General features: G+C 34.7%; 1 protein-coding gene across 1 annotated transcript; it reads left to right on the top strand.

Annotated features, from left to right (window-relative positions):
- Positions 1-748: 748 nt before the first annotated feature.
- LOC131409071 (olfactory receptor 52Z1P-like) lies at positions 749-1,708 on the top strand. The gene has a single exon (XM_058546268.1). The coding sequence runs from the start codon at positions 749-751 to the stop codon at positions 1,706-1,708; it is 960 nt and encodes a 319-aa protein (XP_058402251.1).
- The last annotated feature ends 12,665 nt before the right edge of the window (positions 1,709-14,373 follow it).

Here is a 14,373-nt window from a genome sequence, read left to right as displayed (position 1 = left end):
AATGTTCACCTTACAATTTTAAGGAATGTATTGATTAGCAGACAAGGATCAACTTAATACACCTGTGTATCATCAATGCCTAACTTGAGGCTTCGTATCAAATCAGTGGTCAATGTTGAAGAAGGCATATATGGCATATTGCTTGAAATCTATTTTGCCAAAACCTAATTCCCTCCTTCTTCCATTAGCAGTATAATTCAATTTCACACGTGTCTGTTTTACTCAGGGATATGGTCAGTGAAAAATTTGATGACATGTTTCTGTATATAGTTTTATTTTTGTAGGCAGTATTGGATGGTGGTTAGGATCAGAGCTTTCAAATTTACCCTGTCTGACTTTGAATCCAGTGGGACCTAGGGCAAGAGGCTGAAAGTCTGTGGGACACTTTTTTTCATCTATAGGAATAATAACAATATCCATGTTGTGGATTATTGTAAAGTTCTTTTCAACAGGCTATTGTGAAGATTTAATAAGTTAATATATGTGAAATATTATGACACTTATTAAGCACTTATTAAATGTTAACTATTATTTTTTCAATATACAAGATTTAATTCTTCCATGGAAGGAGTCAGAGTGCAATTTTAGGCTAGTTAATCCATCTCACTGTCCTTTCACAGATAAGACATATTGGGAAAACAAAACCTGATCAGACATCATTCAGCCTAAAGTGGTGCTCCTGAATCCTCAGTCAGCCCTGTGGTCTTTTTCATTAAAGGTACTAGGCCTGGAGTACACACAGCCACAGATGGCTCCTTTCTTTTACAATCACACCAATCCCCAGGATATGTGGTATGTCCTGATCGGAATCCCAGGACTAGAAGATTTGCACATCTGGATCTCCATCCCTGTCTATTCTATGTACATTGTGGCCGTTGTAGGCAATGTCTTCTTGATCTTCCTGATCATGACTGAGCACAGTCTCCATGAGCCCATCTATCTCTTCCTTTCCATGCTGGCCTTAGCAGATGTCTTGCTTTCCACAGCCACAGCCCCTAAGATGCTGGCCGTCTTCTGGTTCCATTCCATGGATATATCCTTTGGTAGCTGTGTATCCCAGATGTTCTTAATACATTTTATCTTTGTAACAGAATCTGCCATTCTCCTGGCCATGGCATTCGATCGCTATGTGGCCATCTGTTACCCACTAAGGCGCACTACAATCTTAACCTCCTCAGTCATTGGGAAGATTGGCATAGCAGCTGTGGTCAGAAGCTTTATCATCTGCTTTCCCTTCATCTTCCTGGTACACCGACTTATGTTTTGTGGGAGAAATGTCATTCCCCATTCCTACTGTGAGCACATGGACATTGCCAGATTGGCATGTGACGATATCAGTGTCAACATAATTTATGGACTGACTGTGGCCCTACTGTCTACAGGACTGGATATAGTGTTCATCCTCATGTCCTACACCATGATCCTTTGCACAGTGTTTCAGATACCCTCCTGGGCTGCCAGATTCAAGGCTCTTAACACGTGTGGTTCCCATATCTGTATCATACTTATGTTCTATGCCCCAGCATTCTTTTCATTTTTTGCCCATCGCTTTGGGATTGAAACCATCCCTCACCACATCCACATTCTAGTAGCCAACTTCTATGTGGTGGTGCCCCCTATGCTCAACCCCATCATTTATGGGATGAAGAGCAAACAGATTCAAGATCGAGTGATTTTGCTTTTCTCTTCCATCAGCACATGTTATTAAAATGAGGAATAATGCTAAATACTGAGTATTTCTGAATAAAACACATTCACACACACATTGTTTAAAAGTCTGTTTCAGTGAGGAACAGGAAGAAATGAAATTAATTAAAAACCCTCAAACATACGTAAAAGGATAAGATCTGCCAAAGTTTCCAATGCATTTTCCTAAATACTTCAAGATTTTGAAAAAATATTTTAAATTAATGATATTCTCAATTCTCCTAGACATCCTGTCATCATACATTTTTACTTATTCTTAAGAATACATAAAAATAACTGAGAAAAGAGAAATATATTTTGGGATTTAACTCAGATGGACTTTTCCTACGTAGAGCTAGGACGTGGGAGTGGTAAGTCACAGAGCTTTTTTTTATAGACAATTGAAATTCTGCTGAAATATAAAACACTTCTGCTGTAATCAGCAAATACTTAGACCAATAGTATGAAGCCATCATATTATAGTTATTTTTGTCTGCACCTATTCTTCAGTTAAAATGTAAGTTCTATAATCAGATATTTTCTGATTCATTGATATCTCATAAAGTCTACTGTATGGAAAAGGCACATGGTTTATATTTATTAAATGAATGGATAACAGTGAATTAAAACAATAAATAAGCAACATTAAATTAACCCACCTGAGACCAAAGAGATAACTTAAAAGTTAATACTTTTTTTCTACATAATGGGGATTTTAGGCCAAAATCGTCACTAGAGCATCCAGGAATCAACAGTGACTTCACTGAGGGACTAAAGAATTGAAAACTTCCATACCCAGGCCAAAAAAAGGCAAGAAAATATTAAATAGGATATTTATACAGAATCTTATATAAAAAGGCTCTAATCACACTAAATATAACTATCTATAAGCTTGCCAGAATGTAGCTTAATTTCTTTATATAAAGAAAATATTTTTACAATCTCTCCTTCTTCAAGGCCTAGCACAATGCCATGAGAATGTGAAATCTGACCTTATTTACACTTAAAGAAAGAAAATAAAACACTTTGAGGTGTTTTCTTGAACATTTGCAACCTTTTTAGGGTTGGTTTATCTTCTGTTTCTGTATAACATTTACACACACACACGCATATATATGTATATATATGCGCGTATATATGTATATATATGTGTGTGTATATATACATATGTGTATGTGTGTGTATATATATATATATATATTTATGTGAGTCCATGCGCAAAATGAAAGGATATTTCCTTGACCCTTGGAGCCCTGGATAATTACCTTGGCTTGCGATATATGTTATATTTACTTTAATTTCAGCAAGGGAGTCAACTTTAGGCGTAAAAGAAAACTTTGATGTTAGAAATCCTGGTTTGCCTGTCACACACTCATTGTATGAAATTGGCATGTCATGTAACTATTGGTTCTCGACTGGTAAAATGGAATTATTTTAGTACCTTCCTCATTGGTTTGATAATTAAATATGTCATATGATGTATTTGACATTTAATAAATACTATTTTTTTTAAATTTTGACAATGATGGTAATTTTTATAAGTAGAGACAGTATAGAACCCAATCCACCAAACTAAACCTAGCCATAATGCCAACAATCCATAGAAAAATGGTTGGAATAGGTCATCAGGATAGATACCAATGTCACATAGAATGTTGACAAAAGTTACAAGAAACATGAAGATTCCGATTCAGGGGCAAACTCTGCAAGGAATGAAGGAGAGTAAGAGAGTAAATAGATTATAGTACAATGAGATAATATTTGATTAAAAGGAATGAGCCTTAAAAAAAGACTCTTTAATGCTTGATTTGGCAGTATGGAACTAGGAAAATGACAATTTTACATCCAGGATGTATGAAATATGATAGGAATAAAAAAATGATTGAATTCGCAGCCTTAATTTTAAAGAAACTTTCAGGTTGCGGGCTCAGGAATGTGTAGATGCTGAAAGGAGTTAGGAGATCACTGTCTGTGCTTAGGCGACAAATGCAACATCACTGAGTTGTGGCACTGGAATTTTAGAAGGGGACTTTCCATATCCTACTGTCTCCTTGACGCTAAACCTTCAGCTACTTAAAAATGACTAAAGAAGGCAGAATACTACACAAGATGGAAATGGCGAGTTCTGGAGGGGCTTGGAGAAAACTGACTTGCTCTCTCAAATACTATTTAAAAAGAATGGGACGCTAAGAGATTGCTAAATTGAGGACAGTCCTTCATATAAATGGGAGAGACTGGGTAATCTGTTATTAGACTCCGAGACTCAGAGAATCAAAGGATATATTGTCCAAGTAGATGAACAGCTTTTCCCCAGAGGCAGATTTAGATAAACGACATAGTCAGAAGAACAAATGTTCCTCCTTGTGGTTTTGCTATGCCCTAAGTGGTCTCAGACATCATGAAATTCTGTAATATGAAACACAGAGTATTAAAAAAAGGTATCCAAAAATGTGAAGAGGGTAAACAAGACCAGGATACCCAATGTCAAAACTACAGCAGAATATCGTGTTATCATTGGGTTTTTAGCTAATATAAGTCAAAGTATAGGAATTAGGAAAAACAGACACAAATTCTGGATTTTTAAATTATTTTTATTTGTTTATTTATTTTCCTATTCCTTAGAAAGCATACGGAAGTCAACAGAATTCCACAAGAACAGCATAAAAATATTTTATACTATATTGTGTACTTGAAATTTGCTGAGAGTATAGATCTTTGGTATTCTCACCACAAAAAAGAAAATGGTAGAGATGTGAAGTGATGAATATGTAGATATGCTAGGTTTTGTTGAATATTTCACAACATGTACCTCTATTGGGTCATTAGGTTGTACACGTTAAATGTATACAATTTTTGATTGTCAATTATACCTCAACAAAGCTGGGGGAAAAGTCAATAATGCTTTAAAGCAGCAATAATGAATGAGAAAATAAAATAGAAAATGACCTCATTCAAAATGGTAATAAAAACGTATATATACCTAAAATAAATGTAGGAAATGTTCATTGCATAATATACCTTGTAATAATAATTGTCTCCAAAGCAATATATAAATTCAGTGTAATCCCAATTAACTAATATTATTTTATTGTTTGCATGCAGATTTTTTTTATTGTGGTAAATCTATGTATCATAAAATTTGTTACATTAATCATTTTTAAGTGTACAATTTAACAGCATTAATAATATTCACAATATTATACAACCATCACTACTATCTAATTCCAAACATTTTCATCACCCAAAACAGAAACTCTATACCTATTAAGCAATAGTTTCTCATTCCCCTGGTAATATTTAATCTATTTTATACTTCTATGAATTTGCCTATTCTAGATTTTCATATAAGTGGAATCATAAAATTGTGTGTCTTATTTGTTTCACTCAAAATAATGTTTTCAAAATTCATCCTTGTTGTAGCATGTATCCACACTTTATTTATTTTTATGGGTGCATAGTATTCCATTTGTATGTATAACTCACACATTTTTATTCATTAATCTGTTGTTATACACTTTGGTTGTTTCCGTCATTTGGCTATTGTGAATAATGCTGCAATGAACATTAACGTACAAGCATGTATGATTAGCTGTTTTCAACTTTTTGGATGCATACTCAGGAATGAAATTACTGGGTTATATGGTAATTCTATGCCTAACTTTTTTTGGGAACTGTCAAACTGTTTTCCACAGAATTTGCACCATTTTACATTCCCACCAGCAATGTATGATGGTGCCAATTTTTCCATATCCTTGCCAACACTTGTCAGTTTTCTTCTTTTTTAATTATAGACATTTTAGTCAGTGTGAAGTGGTATCTCACCGTGGTTTTGGTTTGTATTTCACGTGGCGTTGGTCATTTGCATATTTTCTTTAGAGAAATGACTATTCAAGTTCTTTGCCCATTTTTTAATTGGATTGTTTGTCTTTTAGGTTTTGAGCTGATGCAGTTCTTTCTATATCCTGGACGTTAAACCCTCTCAGATATATAATTTGCGAATATTTTTCCCATTTTGTAGATTGTATTTTCATTTTCTTGATAATGTCATTTGATGCACAAAAAAAATTTAATTTTGATGAAGTCTGACTTATTTATTTATTTTCTTAATTTTGTTGCTTGTGCTTCTGGTGTCATATCTGAGAAGCTATTGTCAAATCCAATTCATGAAGATTTACCTCTGTTTTTTCTAAAAATTTTATGGTTTTAACTTTTTTATTTGGGTCATTGCTCTATTTTTAGGCATGCTGGGTTTTAATGTTTATTTGAGAGAAAATTTTAAAAATTACTTGACAAATTAGACATCAGTTTATTATAAAAACAAAATAATCACAACAGTGAGGATATAACCAAATAGGCAAATTAAAGAGCAGAATCCAGAGTCAAGAAATAGATCCATATTATATAAAACTTTAAAATAAAATATATAGTTTCTCAAAATGTTTGAAGAAGTACAAAATTTTGGATGGAGTGAAAGTTCTCTCCTCTCTCCTGTCTCTCAACTCTCTTAATATTTCTCTTTATTACTATTACTGTCTCTGTCTCCCGTTGTCATTATCTATATCACTTGCTATGTCTACAATTCTATTTTTATCTATATCTCTATTACTGTATCTATTTTTGACTTTGTGTGTGGAATAGCTTGTTAACAATGAAAAGCATATGCTATAAAGAAAAATGTTGACTACATAAAAATTGTGTGGCATGTATATTGTATATGACAAGAATGAACAAAGTTAAAAAACAAAAATATATTGAAAATATAAACAAAAGTTGTTCTATATTTAAATTATAGTTAATGATTTTGTAAAATTAATTATTTGTTGTCTATTTCCTTTGTTTTCGTATCTGCATTCTCTTATATTTCCTGGAAAAAGACATTGGAAAATACTAAAAACTGGGAGAAACTATCCCTGTTTTCTAATGTGTTTAATTTTTCATTTCATGTGTTAAACACTTATTATGTTCCACATATAGTGATAAACAATTTACATATATTATCTTATATCACTATTATTGTGTTTCAAACACCTGGATCTCAGATAACTTAAGTAGTTCCCCCACGATCACAAGTCTATTAAGTGTTAGAACCTTGAATTCTCTTTATTACTGTGTTAAATTGCTTTTGTTACACATTCACTCCTGTACAAAAGACAGGAAGTTATCAGATTCATCAGTCCTCAAATTCTGCATGAAGCTATCATCTCTATGCTTATTATCACTGCCTTTCACTGCCATAAATGACCCAGCTGAGGTTTCAATTAGTTACTTCTGTGTTTGCCACGTAGCCCATGTAGGAATACACTTCCACACATCTAATCAGATTTCTCTTCCACACTTTGTGGTTTATGTGTCCCTTGTTTCAGAAATAAATTTCCTGTATTTTTTTGTAAGGAATTATCTGAAATATTACTGTCAGGAGCTCAGAACTGGATGTACAATAACTGACTAGAGATTTATAGTTTTCCATTCCCTGTGTGCTTCTCAATATCTTCCGAGGAAGTTTCTCCATGACCTTTTCCATGGTTCCATTAAGTTCACACCTGTAATATCCACTCTTGTTGACATCCCAGGGCTGGAGGCAGAGCATATCTGGATATCTGCCTCCTTCTGCCTGTTGTACACCATCACCTTCCTAGGAAACGGCATCATTCTTCATATTATCCACATTGACTCTGCTTTTTACCAACTCGTGTACATCTCTCTGGCCATGCTGGCCTTTGTTGAACTACGTGTCTTTGCTTCCACCACACCCACTGTGCTAGCCATTTTCCTTTTTGGCGTGAATGATATCAGTTTTGGTAGTTGTTTGCTCTGGATGTTTTCCATGCACTGTTTTACTTCATGGAGTCAGGTGTCCTTCTGACTATATTTGTACGCCACTTCATTGCCATCTACAGACCATTGCACTATACAACCATCTCAACAATTCTCTGTATCACTGGGATGGGAGCCACCATTGCCTTGCAAAGTGTGAAGCTCCCATTCCCACTACTCTTTCTTCTGAAGTGTCTGCCTTTATGTGCCAAAATACCCTCACACACTCTTACTGCCTGCACTCAGATCTGATCAAATTGCCTTTCGGAGACACCATCTCCATGGCATCCGGGTTTGTTTGTCATTAAATTCATATTTGTGATGGAATCATTGCTCGTTGTGATTTCTTATGTGCTGATTCTTCACACAGTACTAGGAGTATCTTCTAGGGCAGGATGGTGGAGGGCACTCAACACATGTGTTTCACACTTCTGTGCTATGCTTTTGTATTACATGCGCATGATCAGCCTCTCCTTGTTGTTATCGCTTTGGGCAGCATTTACCTCCACTCCACTGGTTTATTGTTGCTTATAAGTGAGCTATAAGCTTTAGTAGATGGTGAAAAGAAAAATAGCCCTACCCTTCCCCCTGAGAATAGAGAATGTCATTACTCTGAAGTAAGCTTATAGAAGGAGCTGTGGAACCTGGGCTTTTTCCTGGTGATGACATCATTTGTCTATCAAATCCTTGAGTACTCAATTCATTTGTTTTTTTCCCCATGAAAATAGGTAGAATGGGTCTGAGAGGTCTGTGTCCCCAGGTTCATGCAATTTAGTGATATGTATTTGTGAATGTAAAGAATCAGGACACAAAAGAGTATGTATTGCATTATTCACTTTATATGAAGTTTTAAAATAAGTATAACTAATTTAATGTCAAAAAAATCAGGACAGTGGCTACTTCAATAGGTGTAGAGGTGAGAGAATAACTGGGGAAACACATGAGGAAATTTCTGGGAAGATGAATATGCTCTATATTGTGTTAGGGATGTAAGTTGCATGGTTGTATCCATTTGTCAAAATGATACAGCTAATATTTCCATATTTCAATGTATGCCAATTTACCTCTAAACCTGTAAACAATAATAATAAAATAATAATAATAACAGCAATAATTATTGGGTTGCATAGTGCATTATAGGGTGGCAGTATAGAAGATACAAGAATGGCATCATGGTGATAGTTGTTGAACCTGAATGATTGGTAGATGGAGGTTCACTATAATAGTTTGTTTCCTTTGTACATGTTCAAATTTTTGTAATAAAAATTTTTAAAAATATTAAATCTTCATTGACTATGTGCCGTAAAACAGAGATAACTTTCAATTGTCAGAAAAAATATTTGAGTTTAGGAAACTATTTTATTTTTAATGAGCTAATTGTTAGAAAAAAAAACAATCTGAAAATACTGGTTTTAGGAGGAAATGACTGAAACAAACATGAACCTTGCTTTGTAAATAGCCTTAGTTGTCATGAATCCCTCAGTGGTTGACATGCTTCTGATCAAGAAGAGGGCAAGGAAGGAAGGAACAATTTGAGGTAACTCCCCTGGAGAGGGCCTGCGGGGCTCAATTTTTTTTTCAGGTGATTTTGACTTTCCACTAACTACAATGAGTATCTTCATAAACTACACAGTCTTGAACAACTAGCAGTCAACCAAATAATTAAGTGAGATTCCTGTCTTAAATTTAAGTGTATAAGGTGATGGGTGGCATAACTTATATAATTTTTTTCCTGTTTTTATCTAATTTACTCAACTTATTGAATTTTCATCATTTTTTTATATAACTATCTTTGAAAATGCTCAATTCATTGGAATCTCATAAAAATGGATTATGATATTTTTAATAGGCTGTTTTTAATTTTTCAAGGTAGTTTGGAAGCCATTCCATAACAATAATTGACTGGCAATCTCCATCACAATCCTTTAAATAGTATTATAAATCTCATTATACAAATGAAAAAACTAAGACAAACTATGTAAATTTATCAAAGTCATGCAAAGAGAAAATGGTACTTGCAAGAACCAAGTCTGCAATTTGCTGTTGGACAGTTGAGTCAGATATACTTATGTCCAAATTCTAGCTATCTCACTATTAATATCAATGGGACCTTGCTAATGATTTGACCTGTGTGAATTTAATTTCCTCATCTGTAAACAGGGGATAAAATAGAGTTTAGCTTTGATGGTTTAAAGATTAAATAAAATGATGCATATAAAGCAATTAGCATAGTTCCTGGTAGAATTTGCTCAAGAGGTACTTAGATTTTATTATACAATTGTCATTACTTTCCCACCAAATCAGAAGAAAATGTGTGAATCATGCAGCCAAATTGCACATTGCCTGGTAGTAGCTCTATATCTTAATTTTAAATTCAAAAACATCATAAAATCATTAATTTATTTCACAAGAGCTGTACACAGCTTACCATACTAAGTGATTTATGTAGATTAAGATCATTTAATCCACAGAACAGATGTATGTCTAAATATGTGATATTGTCTCCCAGTCTGTAGCTTTATTTTAATCTTTTTAATAGCATCATTGAAAGAACAAATTTTTTTTTGATGAAGTCGAATTTATCAATTTATTTTTCTTGGTTTATGCTTTTGAGTCCTTTGCTTAATACAAGGTCGCAAAAAATGTTATGTTTTCTTCCAGCAATTTTATAAGTTTAGATCTTACGTTTAGATTTTTAATCCATATCAAGTTAGCTTTTGTTTAGGAGAAAAGTTGATTTTCTTTTTATGGATATCAAGTTGTTTCAGCATTATTTCTAAAAAGGACTATTCTTTCTCCATTGAATTATCTTGTCATTGTTTTTGAGAATCAATTGATGTTATATGTAGACATACATTTCTTGATTCTGTATTCAATGATTTGTCAGTGCTTTTGGCAATACAAGTCTCTTAATCACTTTAGCTTTATCAAAACAAGAGATGGACAGAAAATAAATCTAATTGATTTTACTCTGCTGAGGACCTGGGTTGCCAGATTGGTGTATGCTTCATAATGAATGTATATCTATATTTTTGGTAAACAAATTAGATATGATAACTCTTTAAATACCGTTTAGTAGTCTAACCAAAAAAAAACCAAAAAACAAAAAAAGGAAGAAAGAAGATAGTAGGTATTGATCTAGGTATGAAGGGATTTCCAAAGGTTACAATAAAGTGGAAAAAAATTGTTTACACATCCTGCAATTAAATGAAGTGGGCAGGGACAATTTTGCAAAGGACGTGCAGTACAAAGGAAATTTGGATAAGATATGCCGTATGTATCTGGAACAGAGTGAGAAAACAGGAGCTGGAAATATTGTTATAAGAGTTGGTATAATAAAGATAAATAGTAAATTTTTTGAGAAGATAGAATTATTAACAAATTTGTATAGGTGAAGGTGAAATGAACAGAATTTAGGGGAGTACCAAAATTTAAAAACAATCAGTAGAACAGAAGAAGAGAAGGGAACCAAGATGGCAAACTACTCTAAATTGTTTGTTGGTGACTTGAGAATAGACTGAAGATTAGTTCAGATGCCAAGCTGAACTCTGAATCAATTTCATTCAACATAAATCAGTACCATTGTTTCTCTTTCCTTCACAGAGGAAATTTGGGAAAGAGTATTTAGGTTCCCTTGTCTTTTCATCTTTATCTCTTATTCTCCCTGAAATCCATTGTGAATGCCCTCCTCCATTTCACTGAAAGTATCCCTCCGAAATTTGCCAATGTCTCAACATTACGTCAAGTTCCTCTTAAGGTTAGCTACATACAAGAAAGTCTAGAAACCAGATGAAACATGTCAAGGAGAAAGATACCATGTGCATAAGCCTTTCTTACAACTTAATTGTTCTCATGATAAAAGATATACTAACTTATCTCACCATATCTCTAAAATTTGAAGCCATGTGTATATCACATCTTTTTCTTTCCATCAGGAGCACATGGTATGATTCCTTCACATATATAAAACACATAACAAAAGACTTTAGAAGGAAGAGAGGGTGAAAAGAAAAGAGGGACTAAGATACAAAGAAAGAGATGGAGAAAAATTTAGTCAAGTGTGCAACAACTTCCTCAGAGCTCAATAGAATAAGATTTAGAAATGCCCATCATAATTAGTCATTCTGAGAATATTACTAAATTTACAAAAGTAGCTTCAATATACTGAAAATCTGAGGAATGAGACTGCTAGAGAATGAAATGTAAATGTGTGACGAAAGAGCAATTATGAATACATATTTTTCTTTCCAGAAGTGCCTTAGTGAAAGGAAAGGACAGAAAGATATTTATTTAAATAGAATTCATTGGTAGAGGAACATGTCCACATTTAAGAGGATTTTAAATTTTTTGTAAATGAGGACAGCAGAAAAGGAACTCAGCTTATAAAAAGAAAATTTGAGTATACTAACTTCTCTGCATTTAGCCTATGGGGAAAGAGAAAAGAGGAAAAAGAGGAAATTTCTGCAAGTTGTAGAAAAGATTTCAGGGGTATTACATGTGGATGAACTCAAGAGAGCTTAATTAAAATCTGTTGATTCCCTCATGTTTTTGCTAGAGGCTAGGAACTCCCTCATCTCATGTTTATAACTCCTCCTTCTCCACACACCAGGAAACATTAAAATTGGTGGCTAGCATCTTTCTTCTCCAGTTTGAGCTCAATAAATTGATCTGTGCCCTAGAATAATACAGACCTTACCGTGAGTTTTGTTGGAGGATGAACACACAAATATTATCTCAGGCAGGCTTACTGAAGAGGGAGAGTGTCTGTATTGCAGAGACGAAAGAAAAGTATGAAAGGTTGTCCCAGAGTGTCCATATATTGGCAGATGGTCCCATTACCAAGTGGGTTAGGGTTCATGCATTGACTAGGTGCTGTTACGGAGGGTGCAATTAGAAGAAGAAACATTGCAGAACAGAAAATACAAAGGAATGAGACTGGCATCTCAGGAGAAGAGAAGAATTGATGAGTGATAGTGAAATGAAGAACTGACAATCCTCTTCAGTTTCCTGTAAGAGCAGAGCCAGCTCCCAACACAAATTGGCAAGTAAGTCTCATTATTTCCGAGTTTACCTCCATAATTATTTTATTACCAGTTTTTCCAACCGCAGTCACTCCATCCCACCAGCCCTATACTCATTTGGGTACTTCCACCTGCCATCCCATGATCTATACCTGTTGGATAATGCTCACATGTCAGCTCCTTACTCTTAAGTAAGTCAGACACTGTGATTGTTCTTAAAAGATACCTATTCTAATTTTGATTATCATAGAGGAGGAAAATCTTACCCCATTTAGAAAGAGTCAGTGATCTGTGGATTGGGGAGTAACGGAATTAATCATTGGGGAGCAAACCTGTCATGAAATGACCCCTACTGACTTGGTTCTTTCACTTGAGGTTTAGCAGCATAAACCACAGCTGCTTCCTGCGTTATGGGCATATTTGGTGACATTCACTATGTGTTTGGCTGATCATGAGTTTGCTGACATAAAGCAACTTTCTTGGAGAGTCTGTGAAAGAATGAAAGAACCTAATCATATTTTTCACAGAATTACAAACATTTCTCTAATGTACAGATTGAGAATTTCTTGCTTAAAAATATGTAATATAGGGCTGGCCCCGTGGCTTAGCGGTTAAGTGTGCGCGCTCCGCTGCTGGCGGCCTGGGTTTGGATCCCGGGCGCACACTGACGCACCGCTTCTCCGGCCATGCTGAGGCTGCATCTCACATACAGCAACTAGAAGGATGTGCAGCTATGACATACAACTATCTACTGGGGCTTTGAGGGGGAAAAGTATGTAATATAAAAAGTACTGATTTTGATCAGAGATGAACTTTCAGACAAGGCATAAGACCACAAGTTTTCAGAAAATTCAGTCTTCAATGAATTGAGAAGTGATTAAATTTTCTTCAGCTGCCCATAGCCCTCTCCTGAACCAGCCCTCTTCTGGTATCCTAAGGACTGCCCTCTGTGTTCATTTTCTAATTCTATATCTGAATCCTTTTAAGGAACCTGTCCTTTCGTCCTTTATTTTCTATTAATTTCTTATGCCTGAGCTCACAAAATGATTCAAGTGTTCCAGATGATCTATGGTTCAGTAAGGATTAATGAGCCTAAATGTGCCAAATCTCATGCTAATGGTAGCTCTGAGAGCTTAAACCCAAGAAATTAGCTTCTATTCTAGCTAAGTTACCTAGGCAAAATAAAATGCAGTTTTACTAGAAATGAAAAAAGTAGCAAGGAACATTGACCCAGACCTGCCTAAAGTACATGGATTTGAATGATCTTTTCTGAAGCTCTTTCTTCACTTTCTTTTGAAAGGACATCCAGTCTTACTAGATATGTAGGAACCTATAGTTATTATGTACAGATACAGTGTTGCATAGATCATATAGAAACATATAGATATATAAGTACATTAAGCTTTTGGGTTTCAGCCGATTCTATCTCTATTCTTTTTCACAGGGAACTTTTACACTAATACTGGTCAGAGTCTAAGAATTTGCTGGGCTAAACTGACTCTTCCTGACTTAGAGACAACTGGGAATAATAGCATATGAGAGAAGTATCCGGAATGTGGGATTTGGAGAACTACATCAAACTCTGATTAAAATGCAATTTCCAAGCAAAAGAAACAAGTTCAATTTGTTCACTCACAGGTACAGAATGGATATAACAGACAAGTCAGCAGTTAATTCCCTTATCCAGGAGATTTTGGTTCTAATGCAGTTGGCCTGCCATGCACATAAGAAATTATTGTGATTCAGTGCTTGTAGATGCCCTTCCTGAAAATAGTGTTGGTTTCTACGGATCTCTTTTCCCTTCAATAGGATGAATGATATGATCTTAGAGTTCCACCTATTTCAGACAGAC

The sequence above is a fragment of the Diceros bicornis genome, chromosome 7 (genome assembly GCF_020826845.1).
Source record: "Diceros bicornis minor isolate mBicDic1 chromosome 7, mDicBic1.mat.cur, whole genome shotgun sequence".
Classification (NCBI taxonomy): Eukaryota; Metazoa; Chordata; class Mammalia; order Perissodactyla; family Rhinocerotidae; genus Diceros; species Diceros bicornis.
This window is presented reverse-complemented; position numbering and strand designations above follow the sequence as displayed.